This window comes from Bos taurus, chromosome 16, assembly GCF_002263795.3.
Source record: "Bos taurus isolate L1 Dominette 01449 registration number 42190680 breed Hereford chromosome 16, ARS-UCD2.0, whole genome shotgun sequence".
Lineage (NCBI taxonomy): Eukaryota > Metazoa > Chordata > Mammalia > Artiodactyla > Bovidae > Bos > Bos taurus.
The window spans coordinates 70,770,989-70,793,590 of NC_037343.1; the positions used below are offsets into that span (position 1 = coordinate 70,770,989).

General features: G+C 39.2%; 1 protein-coding gene across 2 annotated transcripts in view; it reads left to right on the forward strand.

Annotated features, from left to right (window-relative positions):
• Nucleotides 1-33: 33 nt before the first annotated feature.
• Nucleotides 34-22,602, forward strand: part of NSL1 (NSL1 component of MIS12 kinetochore complex) — a 35,414-nt gene continuing 12,845 nt past the window's right edge. For both annotated transcript variants that reach the window (NM_001101876.1, XM_059875301.1), the window contains 4 exon segments: nt 34-298; nt 6,448-6,526; nt 16,178-16,308; nt 17,813-17,867. In NM_001101876.1, coding sequence (NP_001095346.1) covers nt 65-298; nt 6,448-6,526; nt 16,178-16,308; nt 17,813-17,867 — 499 coding nt within the window. In that variant the 5' untranslated portion in view covers nt 34-64.

Sequence of the window (22,602 nt, forward strand, 5' to 3'; positions counted from 1 at the left end):
CCTTCCTCCCGGGAAACCCGCCCTTCCGCCCTCAGAATTCCCGCCCAGAGTTCAAGTTGGAAGTATGGAGCGGGCCCTCAGGTCGGTGGCTCGCTCCCCTTCGGGGGACGTGGGGAGAGTGGCCGGGACAGAAGACAGGGCCTCGGTCCCTGCCACCTACCGAAAAGACTTCCGTGTGCGCTGCACCTCGAAGCGGGCCGTGACGGAAATGCTAGAACTGTGCAGCAGCTTCGTGCAAAAGCTCGGGGACGCGCTGCCTGAGGAGATTCGGGAGCCCGCGCTGCGAGATGCGCAGTGGGTACGGGCCCAGTAGCCATCTCTTGTTTTTTCACCCGCTTTCTCCACACCCCGGTCTTAGTGGTCAGGAGGAGCCCACGGCCGGTTTTGGCAGAGTTTAACGGTGCCCGGGAACGCGAGGGAACGAGATAGATGCTGGAGGCAGCTGGGTGTTGTTAGTTAGGCCAGTGCTGTCCGACCGAAAAATTCAAGGCGAGCCATGTATGTCACTTGAAATTAAAAGGAAGAAAATAGGTGAAATTAATGATATTTATTTAACCGTGTCCAAGATACCATTTTAACTTGTAATAATTAAAAAAAAAGTAACAGCTAGTTTACATTCTTTGGTTCATACCAAGCTTTTCACATCTGTCTTAAACTTAAACCTGATGTCCTTTTCCACTAGCTACATTTTAAGGCTTCAACAGCCACAAAGTGGCTAGATTGTCCCCTGTTGGACGGCGTAGACAGAGACTCAGAAAGGAGAATCCGGGAAGTCAGTCACCAGGCTAGCTTTTGGTCTTTTTGCTTGTTTTTAGAATATCTTGTAAAGAAAGCAAAAACATTTTCTCTACGAGTCTAAAGTAGGTAAGGAAGCTTCCCATTATAAACTTCACTAAGATCACACCCACCCTTATAATCCGTTTCCCCTTCCTTTCTCAAGTATTTTGCAAAGCTCTGTAGAAGATGAGTTTTGTTTTTTTTTGGGGGGGGGTGGCGTGGGGGAAGACACAAATTGAGGGATTTGTGCCAGTCTGAAGAAAGCACACAACCTATTTATATACAGGGGGAAATGTCAAAATGTTTGTAATGCAGTACAGTTTTACTGACCACAATGCAAACAAAATAAAGTTAAGTGGATGAAGAATGTTGGAACACTCCCTGGGTTGTAATTCTGTGTTCCAGTATTATATACACTGACTTTTATATCATTCCCCCCTTGCTAGCAAGGGAAGGATAGAGACATACCTGAGGACGTTTTTAGTAGTAGTTTCACAGGAGAAGACTTGTTTGTGTAATGATCTTAGAATTTACCCCTTTCCAGGAAGTGCTAAGGTACTTAGAACATTAGTTCTCCTTACAGGAAAAGAGGAACTTGGCTTAACCGATTATACTTTATTAATGGATGAGAAAGTAAATTAGAAGATAAAAGATGTGAAGACTTAAACTACCAAGGGAATTCACTTGTGTTTTAATTAAGAAAACAGATAAAAGGTGGAGGCTTCAGGAATGTTGACATCTCTATCTAAAACTGCATAATATAGTAACATTTTTTGTGATAGTTTTTTAAAAATTAATTTTATTGAAGTGTAGTTGATTTACAATGTTGTGTTAATTTCTACTGTATAACAAAATGATTCAGTTATACATATGTATGCTTTCTTTTCCATTATGGTTTATCACAGAATATTGAATGTAGTTCTCTGTGATGTACATCAGGACTTTGTTGTTTATCCATTTTACACGTAAAAGTTTGCATCTGCTAATCTTAAACTTCTAATCCATCCTTCTCCCACCCACCTCCTGCTTTGTACACACAAGTCTCTTCTCTATGTCTGTGACTTTGTTTCATAGACACGTTCTTCTGTGTCATATTTTAGATTCTGCATATAAATGATATCATATATCTTTGTCTGTCGGACTTTCTTCACTTTAATGTGATAATCTCCAAGTCCATCCATGTGTGGCAAATGGCTTTATTCCATCTTTTTTGCGGTTGAGGAGTATTCCATTGTGTATGTGCCGCATCTTTATGCTTCATCTGTCGATGGACATTTAGGTTGTTTCCATGTCTTGGCTATTGTAAATAGTGCTGCAGTGAACACTGGGATGCGCATCTTTTTTTTTTTTTCATTTATTTATTTTTGTATTTGGCAGGATCTTTGTCGCTGCGCGAGGACTTTCTCTACTTGCGGCTAGTGGGGGCTGCTCTTTAGTTGCTATGCTCGGAGCTCTCTTTGTGGTGACTTCGCTTGCTGTGGAGCACTGGCTCTAGGGCATGCGGGCTCCAGTAGTTGTGGTATGTGGGCTCAGTAGTCGCAGTTCCTCGATTTGAGAGCCTAAGCTCAGTAGCTGTGGTGCATGGACTTAGTTGTAGTTGCCTCTTGGCATGTGGGATCTTCCCAGACCAGGGATTGAAGTCATGTCCCTTTGCATGGTGGGCAGATTTTTAACCACTGGACCACCAGGGAAGTCCTGCATATCTTCTCAAATTTTATTTAGTACTTTTCTCCAGATAGATATGCCCAGGAGTAGGATGCAGATCATATGGCAACTCTTAATTTTTTGAGGAAATTCCATACTGTTTGCCATAGTGGGTGTATCAGTTTACATTCCCACCAATCATGAAAGAGGGTAGCATTTATAATCTGTAGACTTTTTATTTAAGGCTTTCAAAAATTAATTAGTTAATTTTGGCTGCACTGAGTCTTCATTGCTGTGCTCAGGCTTTCTAGAGGCAGGCGGGTTTCTTGTGGCAGTGGCTTCTCTTGTTGCAGAACACAGACTCGAGGTACACCGGCTTAGTCACCCCACAGCATGTGGAATCTTCCCAGACCAGGAATCAAATCTGTGTCCCCTGAATTGGCAGGCGGATTCTTATCCACTGGACCACTAGGAAAGTCCTGTGTATTTTTTTCTTTTAATATTTTAATTTATTTATAATGGGTGTGGGTAGTGGGCTGGGGACAGAGATTGAAAATAACAATCCAAAAACAACAGAGATAGAGGGTGTGGACAGCGTATTCATTTCCTATTGTTGATGTAACAAGTTACCACACTGAGTGGCTTACAGTGATGCAAAGGTATTATCTGACAGTTGTGGAGGGCAGAAGTCCTGAAGTCTGTGCTGGCAGGGCTGCAGTTCTTCTGGCGGCTCTGGGGTGTATCCCTGCCCTTGCCTTTCCCAGCTCCTGGAGGCTGCACTCATGGCTCCTTCCTTCATCTTCAGAGCTCTGACTTCTGCTCACACATCCCTTCCCTCTGATTTTGACACTCCTGCCCTTTTTTTTTTGGTATGGACCCTTGTGATTACATTGGGCCCACCTGAATAATCAAGCACACTCTTCACATCTCATGATCCTTTATTTATCACAACCAGCAAAATCCCCCCTTTTTTCTGTATGAGATGACATATTCACAGGTCCTGGGGACTAGAATGCAGACATCTCTGGGGGCCATTATTCAGCTACCACAATTTTTTTTTTAATTGGAGGATAATTGCCTAACAATGTGGTGTTGGTTTTTGCTGTACAACAACGTGAATCAGCCATAAGTATACATATAGCCCCTCCCTCTCGAATCTCTCTCCCACCCCTCTACCCCACCATACCACACCCCTGCCTTCCCACCCCTCTCGGAAGTCACAGAGCACCAGGCTGAACTCTGTGGGTTATATAGCAGCTTCCAGGGCATGTGAGATCTTCCCAGACTGGGGATTGAACCCACGTTCCCTGCACTGGCCAGGTCGATTCTAAGCCAGCCATCTGCTGTACACGTGGGAGGGTGTGTGTGTCAGTGCTGCTCTCTCAGTTCATCCCACCCTCTCCTTCCCTTGCTGTGTCCACATGTCCATTCTCTACGTGTGTCTCCATTCCTGCCCTGCAGATAGATTCATCAGCACCATTTTTCTAGATTCCATACGAACGTGAAGTCGCTCAGTCATGTCCGACTCTTTGCGACCCCATGGAGTGTAGTCTACCAGGCTCCTCCCTCCATGGGATTCTCCAGGCAAGAGTACTGGAGTGGGTTGCCATTTCCTTCTCCAGGGGATCTTCTGGACCCAGGGATCGAACCCCAGTCTCCCGCATTCCAGGCAGAGTCTTTAACCTCTGAGCCACCAGGGAAGGTTCCATATATATGTATTAATATATGATATTTATTTTTCATTTCTGACTCACTTCACTTGTATAACAGGCGCTAGGTTCATCCACCTCAGTTCAGTTGACTCAAATTTGTTTGGTTTTATGGCTGAGTAATATTCCATCGTATATACGTACTGTAACTTCTTTATCCTTTCGTCTGTTGATGGACGCCTAGGTTGTTTCCATGTCCTGTCTATTGTAAATAGTGCTGCAGTGAATACTGAGGTACAAATTATGGTTTACTCAGAGCATGTGCCCAGTCGTGGGGTTGCTGGGTCATACGGTAGTTTTATTCCTAGTTTTTTAAGGAGCCTCCGTATTGTTCTCCACAGTGTCTATATTGCATTCCCACCAACAGTGCAGTACATTCTCTGCAGAATTTATTGTTTTGTAGATTTCTTAATGATGGCCATTCTGACTGGTGTGCGGTGATACCTCACTTTAGTTTTGATTTGCATTTCTCTAATACTTAATAAAGTAACATTTAAAAAAATGGATACAACTGTACAATGAATATTAAAAAGACAATTTGGATAATTCTTGAATAGAACTGGATAGAGTAAGGATTTTACTTTATAAAAATCTTTAAAGTATAGAATACATACTCTAACTCATAATTATCAGTCATCATTTGATTTAAGCTTATTTTTTCCTTTCTTAAAAATTTATTTTTAAATTGAAGGATAATTTTAAGCTTATTTTTAATTATATAAAATGTATTCTGTTTATGAAAAATAGCATAAAGCAAAAATCTTTGAATTCCTCTCCACTATCCTTCTTCCTTCTTGGAAATAACTTACTATTTTGGAGGATATAATCCTTCTCTTTTTTGGCTTTAAAGCTATCTCTCTGTTTTAAAAAGTGTTCCTTTTTTTTTTTTTTAATACTAATAGTGTCATGCTGATGAATTGTTAACATCCTGCTTTTTGTTTAAAAAACCGAATATGTCTTTATTATTTGTTAATGTTATATAGAGATGTACTTCATTCTTTTAGTATTGTATGATAGGGGTATATTGTATATTTAGCCATTCTCCTAATTTTGAATTTAGATATTTTTCCCTCAATATTTCATAATTTCAAACAGAACTGAAATAAGCATGTTCAGTTTATCTTCTTTATGTTTTTATGAGAATGGTCCTTTAGGTTATATTGATAGACGTGAAATTGTTGGGCTATAAGGAATGTGTGTTTAAAATTTGGATGATACCATCAAATTTCTTTAGTTTTTTACTTTTTAATGTATTACGAACATTTTTAAAGTTACAAAAAATAGCCTAGCACAGTGAACATCCATATGTCCATCACCAAATTTAGCAGTTATCAAAAATATGTTATACTTCTTATTTTAAAGCAAATTGCATCTCTCATGTCATTTTATCATTACATACTTCAAAGTATATCTCAAAAAAAAAAAGAGTCCTAGGACTTTCCTGGTGGTCGGTCCAGTGGTTAAGAATCTGCCTTGCAGTACAAGGGATGTGGGTTCAACCCCCAGTGCGGGAAGAACTCACATGCTGTAGAGTAACTAAGCCCAAGCACTGAAACACTGATCCCAAGTGCCACAACTAGAGGGTGTGTGTAAATCCATTTACTGTAGTGAAAGATCCCCAGTGATGCAATGAAAATCCCGTGTGCTGCAACTAAGACCCAACGCAGGCCCCCCTTCCCGCAAAATACAGTCCATTGTAAAGTAGAAATTAATTTCACTTTGTTTTAAGCCTGTGTATTTTCCCACTTGTTAACACTGACCCTCATTCAGCAGCAAATGTATTACTTATACCTTGAGATTCATTTGAGCCCAATTTGTTAGCTTGTTTTCCTTTCATTTACTTCCCTGGTGGCTCAGATGGTAAAGCATCTGTCTACAATGCGGGAGACCCGAGTTCGATCCCTGGGTTGGGAAGATCCCCTGGCGAAGGAAGTGGCAATCCACTCCAGTACTACTGCCTGGAAAATCCCATGGACAGAGTAGCCTGGTAGGCTACAGTCCATGGGGTCGCAAAGAGTTGGACACGACTGAGCGACTTCACTTTCACTTTCATTTAGTAAGTAAATTCTTTTTGTTTGCACCAATATTGTAAAAATTTTCATCACATTTTCTCATTCTCTTAATGGCTGTTGGAACTAAAATGTAGGTAGAATAAGTGATTCAAATGGAATCTCACTTCATTGAAAAGCATAAGCATACTAGTAATCTAGTCGTCTACTTTTTTTATATTCTCTATCACAAATCTGAATTGTCCAAATGTTTGAATTCAGTATTTAAAGTTATTTTCAGTGACTTGATTTTTGTGACTTTATTGCAGACTTTCGAATCGGCTGTGCAAGAGAATGTCAGCATTAATGGGCAAGCATGGCAGGAAGCTTCAGACGATTGCTTTATGGGTATGTGACTTCACTTTGTCCCTCTGTCATTCATTTCTGAGTTATTTTTGTAGCCATTCCATTTTATTTCCTGCCATGTCACATGGAAGATTCCTTCTAGGATCTTAGTTCCCCAACCAGGGATCAAGCCCATGCCCCCTGTAGTGGAAGCTTGAAGTCCTAACCATTGGACTACCAGGGAATTCCTACCTGTTTTCAATGTCACCTCTTTACTGGCAGAGTTCCTTTACTGGAAGAAAAGAGAAAATTAATCTAGAATACTATTAAGGTCATACACTGAGGCAAAAAACATAGTGGTTACCATGATCCTTTATATATGCTATCTGGCATTCCCACAAGACTTTCATCTGGTCAGTCTTCAAAAGTACCCTTGTCAATAGCTTATTGGAAAATACAATACCAGAGAACTATTGTGAGATGAAGAAGCAGGCCCAGAGAATTAAGCATATTCCTATGCTTAATACTTTATAAATCAAATTATATTTTTATAATTGATCCTTTGAGTAGATAGTGAAATACTCTTAGAAATGTGAAGTTAGACTGTGTAAGTACCATATAAAGAATGAGTTTAATATTTGCAGAAACCTCCTTAAAAAGACAGAATATTTTGCTGGTCCAGGCAGACTAGATTGCACCCTACCTAATAAAGGTGACATATTTAAAGAAATTCAAGTTTTAATAGAAAATGGTCAGTGTAGGAAGGAAAAAAATGTAGTAGAAAAAGAATGATCAGCGTGGGAAGAGAGACAGAATTCTCCAGCAATGTCCAGGAAAAGGGCTGTCCAGACAGGAGGACTGTCAGGCGACCTTATTGGTTGCCACGGTGGTAGTGCAGAGATCTGACCAGTGTAGACTGATGTCTCTGCTAGCTGTTAAGATTAACCACTTAAACCTTTGAGCTTATTCCAAGCCCTGTCAAGTAATTCTCTATGGCTATAGTTTTTCTTCTCAGCATTAAGATAATTCTTTGCTCAGAAGACTTTACTCTCTACTCCTTGGCATCATTATAATTACCTCTTCAAAGACACCCAGAGTTCACTTTGTGGTTTACATGTTAAAATGGAAAAAACAACATCAGATTTTTCAACTGTTATCAGAGTGATTGCCAATTAGTGGGGAAAGGCAGCATATCAGAATCACCTAGGAGTATTTTCAAACTAGACAGCCTTTACTGGGTGTTTATGTGACTGTTGTTCTGTGAAGTCAGTTTGGAACTGCTGTGTTGTTCGGTCCAGACTGCCTTTAGTGTATGATTCATCAGTTTATAGATCAACATGTGTATTTTCTGACAGGTTGACAGCATGAGTGGATGGCTGAAACCTGGATGTTCTCTGTCCCTTTCCCCCCCTTATAACTCTGAGGGGAAATAGTTGAGAATACTGCAGTTTTACCTTCTTTCATGGGCACTTAATAAATGTCAGACACCATACCAAGTTCCAGGAAATAAATGAAAAGATATGACTCTTACCATTTAGGAACTCATCATTAAAGGAAGGAAATAGACTAAAACGCATTACTCCTCAGAAAGCGGGAGAAGACATAACAGAGTAGGTTGCTATTAAATGCATTTAATAAATAAAAGTATAGACAGAAAGGAGGTTGGAAGGACGTTTGAAGCAAAGAAAAAAGCATGTCCAAGGCACAAAGTGAAAGTCGCTCAATCATGCCCAACTCTTTGCCACCCCATGGACTATACAGTCCTTGGAATTCTCCAGGCCAGAATACTGGAGTGGGTAGCCTGTCCCTTCTCCAGCGGATCTTCCCGACTCAGGAATCAAACTGGGGTCTCCTGCACTGCAGGTGGAGTCTGCACTGCAGCTGAGCTATCAGGGAAGCCCTAAAGGCACAAAGGAGTGATATGTTTGGAAAATGTCAGAAGTGAATTGAGATAGATGAGGCCAAGTTGGGACCAAATCCCATAAAGCCCAGTAGAGTATGCTGAGGAATATGTACTTTATCCTGTAGATCAGGGGTCCCCAACCTCTGATGATCTGAGGTGGAACTGATGTAATAATAATGTAAGTAAAGTGCACAGTATATGTAATGCCCCTAAACCACCTCCCCATAGTCCCCTCTTACCTTAAGGGGATGTATCCAGATTGTCCAGTTGATGCCTGAAATCTCAGATAGTACCAAACCCTGTGTATACTATTTAAAAAAAAATTGTATTGAAGTATGGTTTACAATGTTGCTCTTCTTCTGTACAGCAAAGTGACTCAATAATATACATGTATTATATTCTTTTCCATTATGGTTTGTCACAGAATATTGAGTACAGTTCCCAGTGCTAGTAGGCCTTTGTTGTTTATCCATCCTATATATAATTATAATAAAGTTTAGTTTAGAAATTAAGCTTAATGAGATTAACAACAATAACTAATAATAAAATAGAACGATTATAATAATATTCTGTAATGAAAGTTATGTGAATGTGGTCTCTTTCCCTCACTCTCAGAATATCTTACTGTATAAATTTAATGCCTTTTCTGTCTGAACTAAAGACTTACCATGCACTGTGGCTGTAACCTTTGCAGTTTGAGGAATGACAACAAAGCTAACACAAATTTCTTTTTTCTTCTTCACAATTTCATGGATAGAAGATTTATTCTTATCGTAGATCTTAGCAATCTCAGCCTACAATATTTTTCCTTATTAAGTTGCAGACTTCTGCCTTTTCACTTAATGGAAGCACCTTACAGCTTCTCTTTGCTGTATTTTATTTTTTAAAAAATTCATTTATCATTTTTGGCTGTGTTGGGTCTCTGATGCTCCACGGGTTTTTCTCTGTTAATGGATGTGGCGAGCAGGGGCTGCTCTCTAGTTGTGGTGTGTGGGCTTCTCCTTGAGGTGGCTTCCCTTGTTGCAGAGCGTGGGCTCAGGGCTCAGGCTTCAGTAGCTGCGGCTCGTGGGCTCTAGAGCACAGGCTCAATTAGCTGTGGGCTTAGTTGCTCCGCAGCATGTGGGATCTTCCCAGACAAGGGATCAAATCTGTGTCACCTGCATTGGCCGGCAGATTCTTTACCACTGAGCCACCAGGGAAGCCCTTCTTTGCCCTGTTTAAATTGCCAGCATCACAACTCTTGTGCTTTGGGGCCATTATTAAGTAAAATAGGGTTGGTTGAACACAGACACAGAGATACTGCAACAGTGGATCTGATAATCAGGGTGGCTGCCAAATGACTAATGGGCAGGATAAACTGGACAAAGGAATGGTTCATGTCTTGGGTGGGATGGAGCAGGACAGCCTGAGATTTCATCATGCTACTCAGAATGGCACACAATTTAATACTTAGGAATTGTTTATTTCTGAAATTTTTCATTTAATATTTTCAGACTGTGGTTGACCATGGGTAACTGAAACTGCAGAAAGTGAAACCACAGATAAGGGTGCACTACTGTAACAAGAAAAAGTGTGTGTTTTAGAATCTAACTGCTGACTGTGTCCGGGACAGATTGGAGAAGGGAGAAATTCAAGGGAGAACCTCTCAGACCTTAGGAAGTTATTGCAGTAACAGCCAAAGATGGTGAAGACCACCCTAAGAAAGAGAAAAGAAAGATGGGTTTGAGAGATGTTCAGAAGATAGAATTAATAGGGTTTGTATTTGATCTAATACATAGAATCAATTAGTAAGTTTCACAAGGACAGAGGCTTTTGTGTTTTGTTCACTGAGATTATTGTGCATATGAGTGAACAAATGAAAGAATGAATGTACAAGTGAGACCAACTTTCTCCTTGCCCCTCTACTCTGAGAGGGCTATCCCCCGTGCCCAAATGAAGATCAAAGATCACACATGCTGCAGCTGTGCCCTTGTGTAGCCAAATAAATAAATATATTTTTTAAAAAAGAGTTAAAAAGTAAGTTCCTTGAGAGCAGGGAATATATATATTTTTCTCATCACTATATTTTCAGTACTTGGCTTGGCACATGGTATATGGTTGGCCAAAGGTTCCTTTGGTTTTTCAAGTAAAAAATAAGACAGTCTTTCATTTTCATCAAGAACTTCACTGAACAACATATTCACTGTTTTGTTCCACTACCTTCTGCCATTTTTCAGGCAACTTCATAATTCCATCTTCCCAAAACTTTTTATCTTTTTAAGCAAAGAACTGTTCAGGTTCCTTTTACAGTCTTCCAGGAAACAAATTTTTTCCATTAAGAGAATTTTGTAAAGACTGAAATGGGCACTTGAAGGTGCAGTGTCTGGTGAATATAGTGATTGAAATTAGGACTTCCCAGCCAGGCTGTAATGGTTTTTGTCGGGTCATCAAAGAAGCATGTGGTCTTGGGTTATCTCGATGGAAGATGATGTGTTTTCTGTTGACTGATTCCAGACACTTTTCACCTATTGCTTGGAAGCAGCACTTGTTGGAATGAATTGTTTGGTTTTCTGGAAGGAGCTCATAATAGAGGTCTCTTCTGTTCCACACTATTGTACAATATCCACTTTTCATCTCCTGTCACATTTGCTTTAAAACAGGACATTTTTCATTATGTTTCATTAGAGAATCACATATGGAAATATGCTCAAGAAGGTTTTTTTTGCTTAACTTATGCGAAACCTAAACATCAAGTGATGAACATAACCAGGCTGTGCAAATGATTTTCAGTGCTAGATTTGGATATTTTGAGTATGTTGACTATCTTCTGCATGGTGTAATGTTGACTGTTCTTGATTAATGTCTCAATTTGATCGCTCATAACTTCAGTTGGTCTACCTACCCATGGAGCATTGTCCCTTTAGAAAACTCCAGCATGAAACTTCACAAACTACTTTTGACATGTTCAGTTGGTCACAGCATCTTCTCTATACACTGCACAAAATTTTCTTTTGTGTTTCAGGTGTATTTTTACGTTTCTTGAAATAATAAAGCATAATATGCTGAAAATGTTGCTTTCTTCTTCTATGATCAATATTAAAATGGCTACTCAAAAATTCACCAATTGATAAGCTTTTTTTTAAAATACACCCTGATATGACAGCTGTCACAGTACACTCTTAACAAAATTGTTAATGAAATTTAAGACAATTAAGCACTACTAGAGCTAGTTACGGGAAAAAACAAACAAACCTTTGGCCAACCCAGTACGTATTTGTTTAGTCGCTAAGTCGTATCCAACTTTTTATGACCCTATAAACTGTAGCCGGAGAAGGCAGTGGCACCCCACTCCAGTACTCTTGCCTGGAAAATCCCATGGATGGAGGAGCCTGGTAGGCTGCAGTCCATAGGGTTGCTAAGAGTTGGGCACGACTGAGCAACTTTACTTTCACTTTTCACTTTCATGCATTGGAGAAGGAAATGGCAACCTGCTCCAGTGTTCTCGCCTGGAGAATCCCAGGGACAGAGGAGCCTAGTGGGCTGCCATCTGTGGGGTCGCACAGAGTCGGACACGACTGAAGTGACTTAGCAGCAGCAGCAGCAGCATAGACTGTAGCCTGCCAGGTTCCTCTGTCCATGGGATTTCCCAGGCAAGAATACTGGAGTGGGTTGCCATTTCCTTCTCCAGGGGATCTTCCTGACCCAGGGATTGAACCCACGTCTCCTGCATTGAGGTGAATTCCTTACCCCTGAGCCAATGGGGATGCCAGAGTAATGACAAATTCTTCCCTGCTTAAATTTATGTCAGCAAATTTGGAAAACTCAGCAGTGGCCACAGTACTGGAAAAGATCAGTTTTCATTCCAATCCCAAAGAAAGGCAGTGCCAAAGAATGCTCAAACTACTGCACAATTGCATGCATCTCACACACTAGCAAAGTAATGCTCAAAATTCTCCAAACCAGGCTTCAGCAGTACATGAACCATGAACTTCCAGATGTTCAAGCTGGATTCAGAAACACAGAGGAACCAGAGATCAAATTGCCAACATCTGTTGGATCATCGAAAAAGCAAGAGAGTTCCAGAAAAACATCTATTTCTGCTTTGTTGACTATACCAAAGCCTTTGACTCTGGGGATCACAACAAACTGAAAAATTCTTCAAGAGATGGGAATACCAGACCACCTGACCTGACTCTTGAGAAACCTGTATGCAGGTCAGGAAGCAACAGTTAGAACTGGACAGCAACAGACTGGTTCCAAATCGGGAAAGGAGTATGTCAAGGCTGTATATTGTCACCCTGCATATTTAACTTCATGCAGAGTACATCATAAGAAATGCTGGGCTGGAAGAAGCACAAGCTGGAATCAAGATTGCCAGGAGAAATATCAATAACCTCAGATATGCAGGTGACACCACCCTTATGGCAGAAAGTGAAGAAGAACTAAAGAGCCTCTTGATGAACGTGAAAGAGGAGAGTGAAAAAGTTGGTTAAAACTCAATATTCAGAAAACTAAGATCACGGCATCCGATCCCATCACTTTATGGCAAATAGATGGGGAAACAATGGAAACAGTGTCAGACTTTATTTTTGGGGGCTCCAAAATCACTGCAGATGGTGACTGCAGCCATGAAATTAAAAGACACTTACTCCTTGGAAGGAAAGTTATGACCAACCTAGACAGAATATTAAAAAGCAGAGACATTACTTTGCCCACAAAGGTCTGTCTAGTCAAGGCTATGGTTTTTCCAGTAGTCATGTATGGATGTGAGAGGTGGACTATAAAGAAAGCTGAGTGCTGAAGAATTGATGCTTTTGAACTGTGGTGTTGGAGAAGACTCAAGAGTCCCTTGGACTGCAAGGAGATCCAACCAGTCCATCCTAAAGGAAATCAGTCTTGAATATTCATTGGAAGGACTGATGCTGAAGCTGAAACTCCAATACTTTGGCCACCTGATGCAAAGAACTGACTCTTTGGAAAAGAACTTGATGTGCTGAGAAAGATTGAAGGCAGGAGGAGAAGGGGATGACAGAGGATGAGATAGTTGGATGGCATCACCGACTCGATGGGCGTGAGTCTGAGTAGACTCTGGGAGTTGGTGATGGACAGGGAGGCCTGACGTGCTGCGGTCCATGGGGTCACAAAGAGTTGGACACTGAACTAAATTTATACATTTCAGTTTTTAGCTTTATCATTAGGTGGCGCTAAGAAACCATTTTCTCTACACAGAAGATTTACCTGGGAGACTTGTTTTTCATAGCTGATTGTGAAATAGTAACAATATTCCTTTCAGGCTAGTGATTGAACTTTTAAAATAATGAATTAAAATATAGGGAAGGCTGCTCATTTAAATGAATATTCAAAGTAATAATGACTATATCTCATAATGCTCTCAGAAGAAGTAATTTAGTTGGACTTAGTGAATATTTTTTTGAAGAATGAAAGGTCATACGTGACCTCATTAATCTTTACCTGATATGTACGTTTATGCTGATGTATGTCAGCAGTGTCTCAAAATGTTCCCCAGTATGTATTTAACATGTTTCAGACGTCTCCATAATGAAGCTCTCTACTCAGTAAGATAAATAGATCTATTTCTGCCATAGACTTTGACATAGCAGAACACACAGGATGCAAAATCAGTTAAGCCGAGGACATAGCTTTTTAGTATTTTTGACTATTTAATGTTCGCTACTTTAAAAAAATAATTTCCAGGGACTTCCCTGGTGGTCCAGTGATAGGAATGCGGCTTGCAATGCAGGGGACCAGGGTTCCTTCCCTGGTCAGAAACTTAGATCCCACATGCCCTGGGGTAACTAAGCCACAACTGGAGAGCCCCCATGCCATCCAATACAGCCAAATAAATAAGTAAAAATGAAAAATAATTTTCAAAATAAGGTTAAAGTATTCCCTGCATTCATTTCATCTGAGGTGCTTAATTTCTGGGCCTCATTCCAGAGACCTCTGTTGAGAATCAAAATTTCTCCCCTTCTTACAAAAGAATGTGTACTATATGACTTCACTTATATAAAATTCTAGGAAATGAAAACTAGAATATAGTGATGAAAATTTGGTGAGTGGTTGCCTGGGATAGAGAGCAGTTTGGAAGGAGCTGGAGGGGGACATTACAGGGGAACATAAGGAAACTTTTAGGGTGAGGATTATGTTCATTATCTTGACTGTGGTGGTGGTTTCAAGGGTATACACATGTCAAAACTTACCAAATTGTGTATTTTAAATATGTGCAGTTCACTGTATGACAGTTTTACCTCAGTATAGCTGTTTTTTAGGTCTGACAAGTTCTCCAGGTGATTATTCATTCTCTAGGAGTTTGAGAATCAGTACAGTTGACTTTTGAACAACATAGATTTGAACTGCAAGGATCCGCTTATATAGGAATTTTTTTTCACCATATATATACTACAGTACTACATGATTTGTAGTTGGTTGAATACACAGATGTGGAAACTATAAAGTTATGTTTGGATTTTTGATGGTGTGAAGGGTTGGTGCCCATAACTCCCACATTGTTCAAGGGTCTACTGTATTTTAAAACACAGGAAAGCAGCTGATAAGATAGCTTAGCCAAATCAAAGAAATAATAAAATCAAATGTTAAATGCTTTCAGTGTGGTTCTTTCATTATATTATCATCCTTCTTTCCTTATACTTTATCCTGCAGCCATTTAGAACTTTTTCCTAAAGACTCTTGATCTTGCTGATGCTGTTTTCTCTGCTTCATGTGCTTCTCCATATTATTTTTCCCTACCTTTTTTTAATGCAATTTATTTACACTTATATCAGTATTTCAAGATCCAATTCAAATGTTACTTTCTCTTTAAAGTCTCAGATTCCCAAGGCATAGTACTGTTCAGGTTGTCCTTTGTCCTGCTAGCATTTTGTTCACACCTCCACTGCTTTTGTGAAGTTGTTTTGCAGTTATCCGTAGTTTCTTCCAGTGAACCATGTGCTTTTAGAGAACAGGGGTTGCGTTATATTCATCTTTGTATTTCTCTCTCTTTTTTTTAAAGTTATTTTTCTGTCTTGTCATTAAAATTTTCTATTACAGGGTTAGTTTTACGTCATTTGTTATTTGATACAGATTTTAAACTAGTATTTATCTTTAATTTCATATTTACTAGCTTGACATTATAAACTGATAAGGCTTACAGGTACAACTATACTTTTCATTTCTAATCAATAGTTCTTCAGAATATATTGTTACTATATTGGTTGGAACTGACACATGTAATATTGTTAGATAGTCTCTTATTTAATATGACTTCATGAAAATTTATTTAACATAATCATAACATTATTAATTTGTCTTAGTTTTTTGCCATAATAGAAAACTCTACATTTTTTTCTTTTTATATTTGCACAGATACTGCATGCTTTAAATTATTCTGTAGATTTTCGCCCACATATATTTTTGTGTGTCTTCTTTAGGCATTAGATTGTTGGATTTTGTCTTAATGCCAGTCAGTATGCTATGCTTTATATTAGAGATTAGTTCATTTGCTTTATACACTTTATTTGATAACTTTCTTCTAATTCCTTTGTCCTGTAAGTTTTTCCTCATTTTGTCTTTTTTTTTTTAGTCATCTTTGTATTTCTCTGATTTGGGCTTGGATTCCCACAGGGGCTCAATAAATAATTGACTTTTAAATGAATAGATGAATCAGTCACCAAAGTGAGGCATCCATTAACTTGCCATTTTTGTTTTCCTTAAATTTTGTGTTTTCTAAATTTTGTTTATTTATGTTACATTTTCATATAGAATATAAACTGTGTTTTAAGGAATTTTTTATATTATTTTTTCACTTGAAATAGATTCTGATATCAAAGTCCTTGAAGACCAGTTTGATGAAATCATAGTTGATTTAGCCACAAAACGTAAGCAGTATCCCAGAAAGATCCTTGAATATGTCATCAAAATCATAAAGGCACAACAAGAGATTCTGGTAAGATGATTTACCTTTAAAATAGTAAATTTTATGTAATGTCTGTTTTACTACAGTAAAAAAGTTAAAGTATAAGATCAAGTGGAGATAAATGATATTTCAGTTTCTTTGTTTTTCATGCCTGAATTACTACTGCTTGTCTATTATAAAACTTCCCCTTTCTAAGTCACTCTAGGTTTTCAATACTGTTGATAATAAAGTAGGATTTGAAGATGGAAGACTGACAATAACTTAATTCTGAGTCCAGGAAGGAGAAAGAAATTTATTTTTTAAGCCTCTTCTATTTGTGATTTGTATTTGGCACATTATTTGTATATAGTTACGTATTTTGGGAGAGTCTTGTCTTTGCTATGTATTTTGGTGATGAAGATTGAGACTACCTGTTTATAATGCCAAAATTTACTTTATGAATTGTGTGTAATTTCTTTTGCTCCAAAAATTATGACGAGGCAGAAGGAGGTTTGCTGGAATGGCATTGCCTATGGAGTGAGACATAAATGTGGCTTTCAGTTTTGCTTAACGGTTTGTCCTTACTTTTTGAAATTAGCATACTCACATATAAATTTTCCAGTTGCTTAGTTTTCAGGAATTGCTTCAGAGAGTGAAGCAGGTACTTTATCTAAAATATTTTACTTATCATTGTATGAGAAAAAATAGTTATAAGCAAAATTTTTCTTATTTCTTCCATAGAAATGTCAGTTCTCCAAGAAATACCCCACTCCTATCTCCCTCATCTACTTTTAAAGTTTCCTCAGGAAAAACATTCAAAATGTATTTATTTTCCAGTATCTTTCTCCCTATTACTACCCTTCCTCCCTGCTCCCACCCTCTCCATCAAAAAACCTGTAGTCAGTATTACATAAAAGAAAGTTTGCTGACCTAGATGGGGTGTTGCTGTGGAAGTTTAAAAATTGATGCAAAAATGAATGGGGTGAGGATACTAAAGACAGCTTTAAAACAAACAAACAAAAAACTTTTTTGGCTCCTGCTGCTTTGGGCATGAGAAAGGACATTTTCCACTTCCTTTTTGCCTGAATTATGGATCCTGTTCTTAGAGTTCTGCTACTGCAGTCCCAGTGTATCACAGGTAGGCATTAGTATGCTGACACTTTTAAAAACAGATTTCTGTGTGAATATGAGTTCAAGTTCTAACCACTTGTCTTAAAATGAACTTTTGAAAAACAGTCCGTTAATAGTTTGAAAACTACCTTATGGTTTAAGATTCTGTCACTATGCCTTTAATTCGCTTGTATGCTTCTGTATGTTGCTGCTTCTTAGTGTATGCAGTAGGTGGCGGTACTCTAAAAGGTATAAATCAGGCTTAATTTGATCTGTTCTTTTCTCCTCCCTTCCCTACAGGATCTAATTTGGACGTTTGTTTTGTTTTGGGGTTTTTTTGGCAAAAGAATGATACTGCTAACTAATATTTATTTATATTAGCCAAAGAAAATGTTTCTGTAAGTCACCTAGTTGTTAATTTAAATCTGTTTTATTTTATGTTTAGAAGCAGTACCACCCTGTTGTACATCTGTTGGACCTAAAATATGACCCTGATCCAGGTGAGCCAGTATTCATTTGTGGTAAAAAGGAAGCATGAGCTTGTAACTTTAGGAGTTCCTGATACTCCTTTAAAGGATTTAGCATCAGGGGTATCTTCCCTTTGATGCTCTCACTCCCAGTCAGGTCTTTTTCTCACTTAGGTTTATGAGAACTAGCTCTAAACCTACCATCTCAGAATTTCCAGGGTCAGGACCCAGGAATCTGGACTTCCGTTAAGCAGTCTCCTAACCTAGAGTATTACACCTTCTCCATCCACCTTCTCCTATAATACCTTCCCATCTTTAATACTATTATATTATCCATTCTTTGCATTACAGCCAAAGTGACTATTAAAGCACTCATAGTATCTTTTCTTCTTGTGATAACCATCATTGGTTTTTCATCATTTACAGAATAAAATCCAATAAAAATATAATATTGAACTTAAGAGATATGTACACTTGTTACACCTTTGAATTCAGTTCTGTTTTCCACTTAAGTGCATCTTGTAAAACACAAAGAAATAAAAAGAATATAAACTTTGTAAATCCAGCAACAGAACTAACATTGCTAAAAATGTGGATCATGCATATTTTTAAATAACTCTATTCTTACCTTGAAAAATGTGTAACAATTTTCCTAAGAGACATTTTGGAATTTGCCTTTGGCTCTCTAAAGTACCAATTTTGAAGTCTTTGTAAAACAGTTAAGATCTTGATTTATTTGTATGGGATTTCTATACTTATGGCTTTGAATACCTCACCCTTGTTGAATTCTGATTTACCTTCTAACATGTCCCCTGCCCTTTCAAAGTGTCCCAAGCCAATGGGATAAACTGAAAGGGGGAAGCAAATGCAGGCTGAAGTTGGCTAAAATTATCACAGTCACTGCGTTTGACAATAAACATTAACCTAGTAACACTTACTTTGTTATCGGTTTGGTTTGGTTCAGTTCATTCACTCAGTTGTGTCTGAATCTTTGTGACCCCATGGACTGCAGCATGCCAGGCTTCCCTGTCCATTACCAATTCCCAGAGCTTGCTTAAACTTATGTCCATCGAGTCGGTGATGCCATCCAACCATCTCATCCTCTGTCGTCCCCATCTCCTCCTGCCTTCAGTCTTTCCCAGCATCAGGGTCTTTTCCAATGAGTCAGTTCTTCGCATCAGGTGGCCAGAGTTTTGGAGCTTCAGCTTCAGCATCAGTCCGTCCAGTGAATATTCAGGACTGATTTCCTTTAGGATGGACTGGTTGGATCTCCTTGCAGTCCAAGGGATTCTCAAGAATCTTCTCCAGTACCACAGTTCAAGAGCATCAATTCTTCAGTGCTCAGCTTTCTTTATGGTCCATATCTCACATGCAGTCATAACTACTGGAAAAACCATAGCTTTGACTAGATGGACCTTTGTCGGTAAGTAATGTCTCTGCTTTTTAATATTATGTCTAGGTTGGCCATAACTTTCCTTCTAAGGAGCAAGCATCTTTTAATTTCATGGCTGCAGTCACCATCTGCAGTGATTTTGGAGCCCCTCAAAATAAAGTCTATCACTGTTTCCACTGTTTCCCCATCTATCTGCCAAGAAGTGATAGGACCAGATGCCATGATCTTAGTTTTCTGAATGTTGAGCTTTAAGCCAACTTTTTCACCTCTTTCACTTTCATCAAGAGGCTCTTTAGTGCTTCACTTTCTGCCATAATAGTGGTATCATCTGCATATTTGAGGTTATTGATATTTCTCCTGGCAATCTTGATTCCAGCTTGTGCTTTATCCAGCCCAGCATTTCTCATGATGTATTCTGCATATAAGTTACATAAGCAGGGTGACAATATACAGCCTTGATGTACTCCTTTTCCTATTAGGAACCAGTCTGTTGTTCCATGTCCAATTCTAACTTTGCTTCCTGACCTGCATACAGGTTCCTTAAGAGGCAGGTCAGGTGGTCTGGTATTCCCATCTCTTTCAGAAATTTCCACAGTTTATTGTGATCCACACAGTCAAAGGCTTTGGCATAGTCAATAAAGCAGAAATAGATGTTTTTCTGCAACTCTCTTGCTTTTTCAATGATCCAGAGGATGTTTGCAATTTGATCTCTGGTTCCTCTGCCTTTTCTAAATATCTGATGTCACACACCTTCAAATAGACAATTACTGTAACTGCTTGATATGTCTAATCTTAGATCTTTATCAGTACATTTGTATGTGGGCAGATAGACATAGGGAGTTTTGAGTTGTTAATATATATACAATATATTTTATTCTTTTTTTTTTTTTTTCATTCAACTATGTAACATATGGTTCATCTCTGTGCTTCTTACTGGTAATTTTTTTATGCTTTTGTACACATGCACACAATTTTATTTAAATAGAGTATACACTTTTTTTTTTTTTTGGTTTTGGATAGGGAGGATTTTTTAATTTGTTTTGCTTGCTTCCTCTTCTCATCTTCCACTCACAACTCCATGTATAATTTGTCTGAGGACTCTCATCTTCTAGAAAATCTTTAACTTAATCTTTCAACTTTGCTTATCATTTCTTCTGTTTTTGTTACTATTCTTGTTATAATGTCTGTTATGATTTCCTTTACTATTGCATGCATGCTAAGTTGCTTCAGTTGTTTCTGACTTTTTGTGACTCTCTGGACTGTAGCTCACCAGGCCCCTCTGTCCATGAAATTCTCCAGGCAAGAATACTGGAGTGGGTTGTCATGCTCTCCTCCAGGAGATCTTCTTGACCCAGGGATTGGAACCATGTCTCTTAAGTTTCCTGCATTGGCAGGTGGGTTCTTTACTAGTAGCACCTGGGAAGCCTTTCTTTAGCTATTGGAGGATCTTAAACCTTTAGGCAATGCCAAAGAATGCTCAAACTACCGCACAACTGCACTCATCTCACATGCTAGTAAAGTAATGCTCAAAATTCTCCAAGCCAGGCTTCAGCAATATGTGAACTGTGAACTTCCAGATGTTCAAGCTGGTTTTAGAAAAGGCAGAGGAACCAGAGATCAAATTGCCAACATCCATTGGATCATAGAAAAAGCAAGAGAGTTCCAGAAAAACATCTATTTCTGCCTTATTGACTATGCTAAAGCCTTTGACTGTGTGGAACATAACAAACTGTGGAAAATTCTGAAAGAAATGGGAATACCAGAGCACCTGACCTGCCTCTTGAGAAACCTATATGCAGGTCAGGAAGCAACAGTTAGAACTGGACATGGAACAACAGACTGGTTCCAGACAGGAAAAGGAGTACATCAAGGCTGTATATTGTCACCCTGCTTATGTAACTTATATGCAGAGTACATCATGAGAAACGCTGGGCTGGAAGAAGCACAAGCTGGAATCAAGATTGCCAGGAGAAATATCAATAACCTCAGATATGCAGATGACACCACCCTTATGGCAGAAAGTGAAAAGGAACTAAAGAGCCTCTTGATGAAAGTGAAAGAAGAAAGTGAAAAAGTTGGCTTAAAGCTCAACATTCAGAAAACAAAGATCATGGCATCTGGTCCCATCACTTCATGGCAAATAGATGGGGAAACAGTGTCAGACTTTTTTTGTTGGGGGGCTCCAAAATCACTGCAGATGGTGATTGCAGCCATGAAATTAAAAGATGCTTACTCCTTGGAAGGAAAGTTATGACCAACCTAGATAGCATATTCAAAAGCAAAGATACTACTTTGCCAGCAAAGGTCCATCTAGTCAAGGCTGTGGTTTTCCAGTGGTCATGTATGGATGTGAGAGTTGGACTGTGAAAAATGCTGAGTGCCGAAGAATTGATGCTTTTGAACTGTGGTGTTGGAGAAGACTCTTGAGAGTCCTTTGGACAGCAAGGAGATCCAACCAGTCCATCCTAAAGGAGTCCAGTCCTGGGTGTTCATTGGAAGAACTGATGCTGAGGCTGAAACTCCAATACTTTGGCCACCTCATGTGAAGAGTTGACTCATTGGAAAAGACCCTGATGCTGGGAGGGATTGGGGGCAGGAGGAAAAGGGGACGACAGAGGATGAGATGGCTGGATGGCATCACCGACTCGATGCACATGAGTTTGAGTGAACTCCAGGAGTTGGTGATGGACAGGGAGGCCTGGCGTGCTGCAATTCATGGGGTCACAAAGAACTGGACGTGACTGAACTGAACTGAAACCTTAAAATCATTTTCAGATTGCTCTATTTTTATTTTATCTGCAGCAAATTCCTCTCCTTGACATTGGTTATATTGGCTGTCTTTCATGGCTGTGATTTCTTCATATATTTAAGAATTTTGCTTAGCAAGTGTTTCTTGACCAAGTTTTTCATGTGCTTACTTTCTTATTGCTGCTTTCCCCTCTTCCTGTCTAGTAGTTTTGTGGTTGCCTTCTGTCTGGCCCTTGAACAGTCCCAGGCAAGAACCACATCTTAAATTGACACTGGGAGGGCCCCTGTTCCACTGTAATATTGGTGATAGTGGATCTAGTCACTAAGTCAGCAGGCAGCTTAATATAGGCCCTGGCTTTGAGGCATTTTCTCCCATCATCTAGTGTAGCTTTAAGTATGCTGCAGCTCAGTAGCTCAGTTTGGTTTTTTTTCCCCCAGCCTCCTTTTCAGGGTAGGAAAACTCCATTTGAACCCTTGGTTTCATGTATGAGGCCAGCTCTCCCCATTCCCTGCCCCTCTGGTGCATGTTGATACCTTTTTATCTTGTGGGGAGCAAATTCCTGGTTACTTACTGCCTATCTTCCGTCTGCCCTCCATTGGATCTGTAACTTTAGCCTGACTTAACAG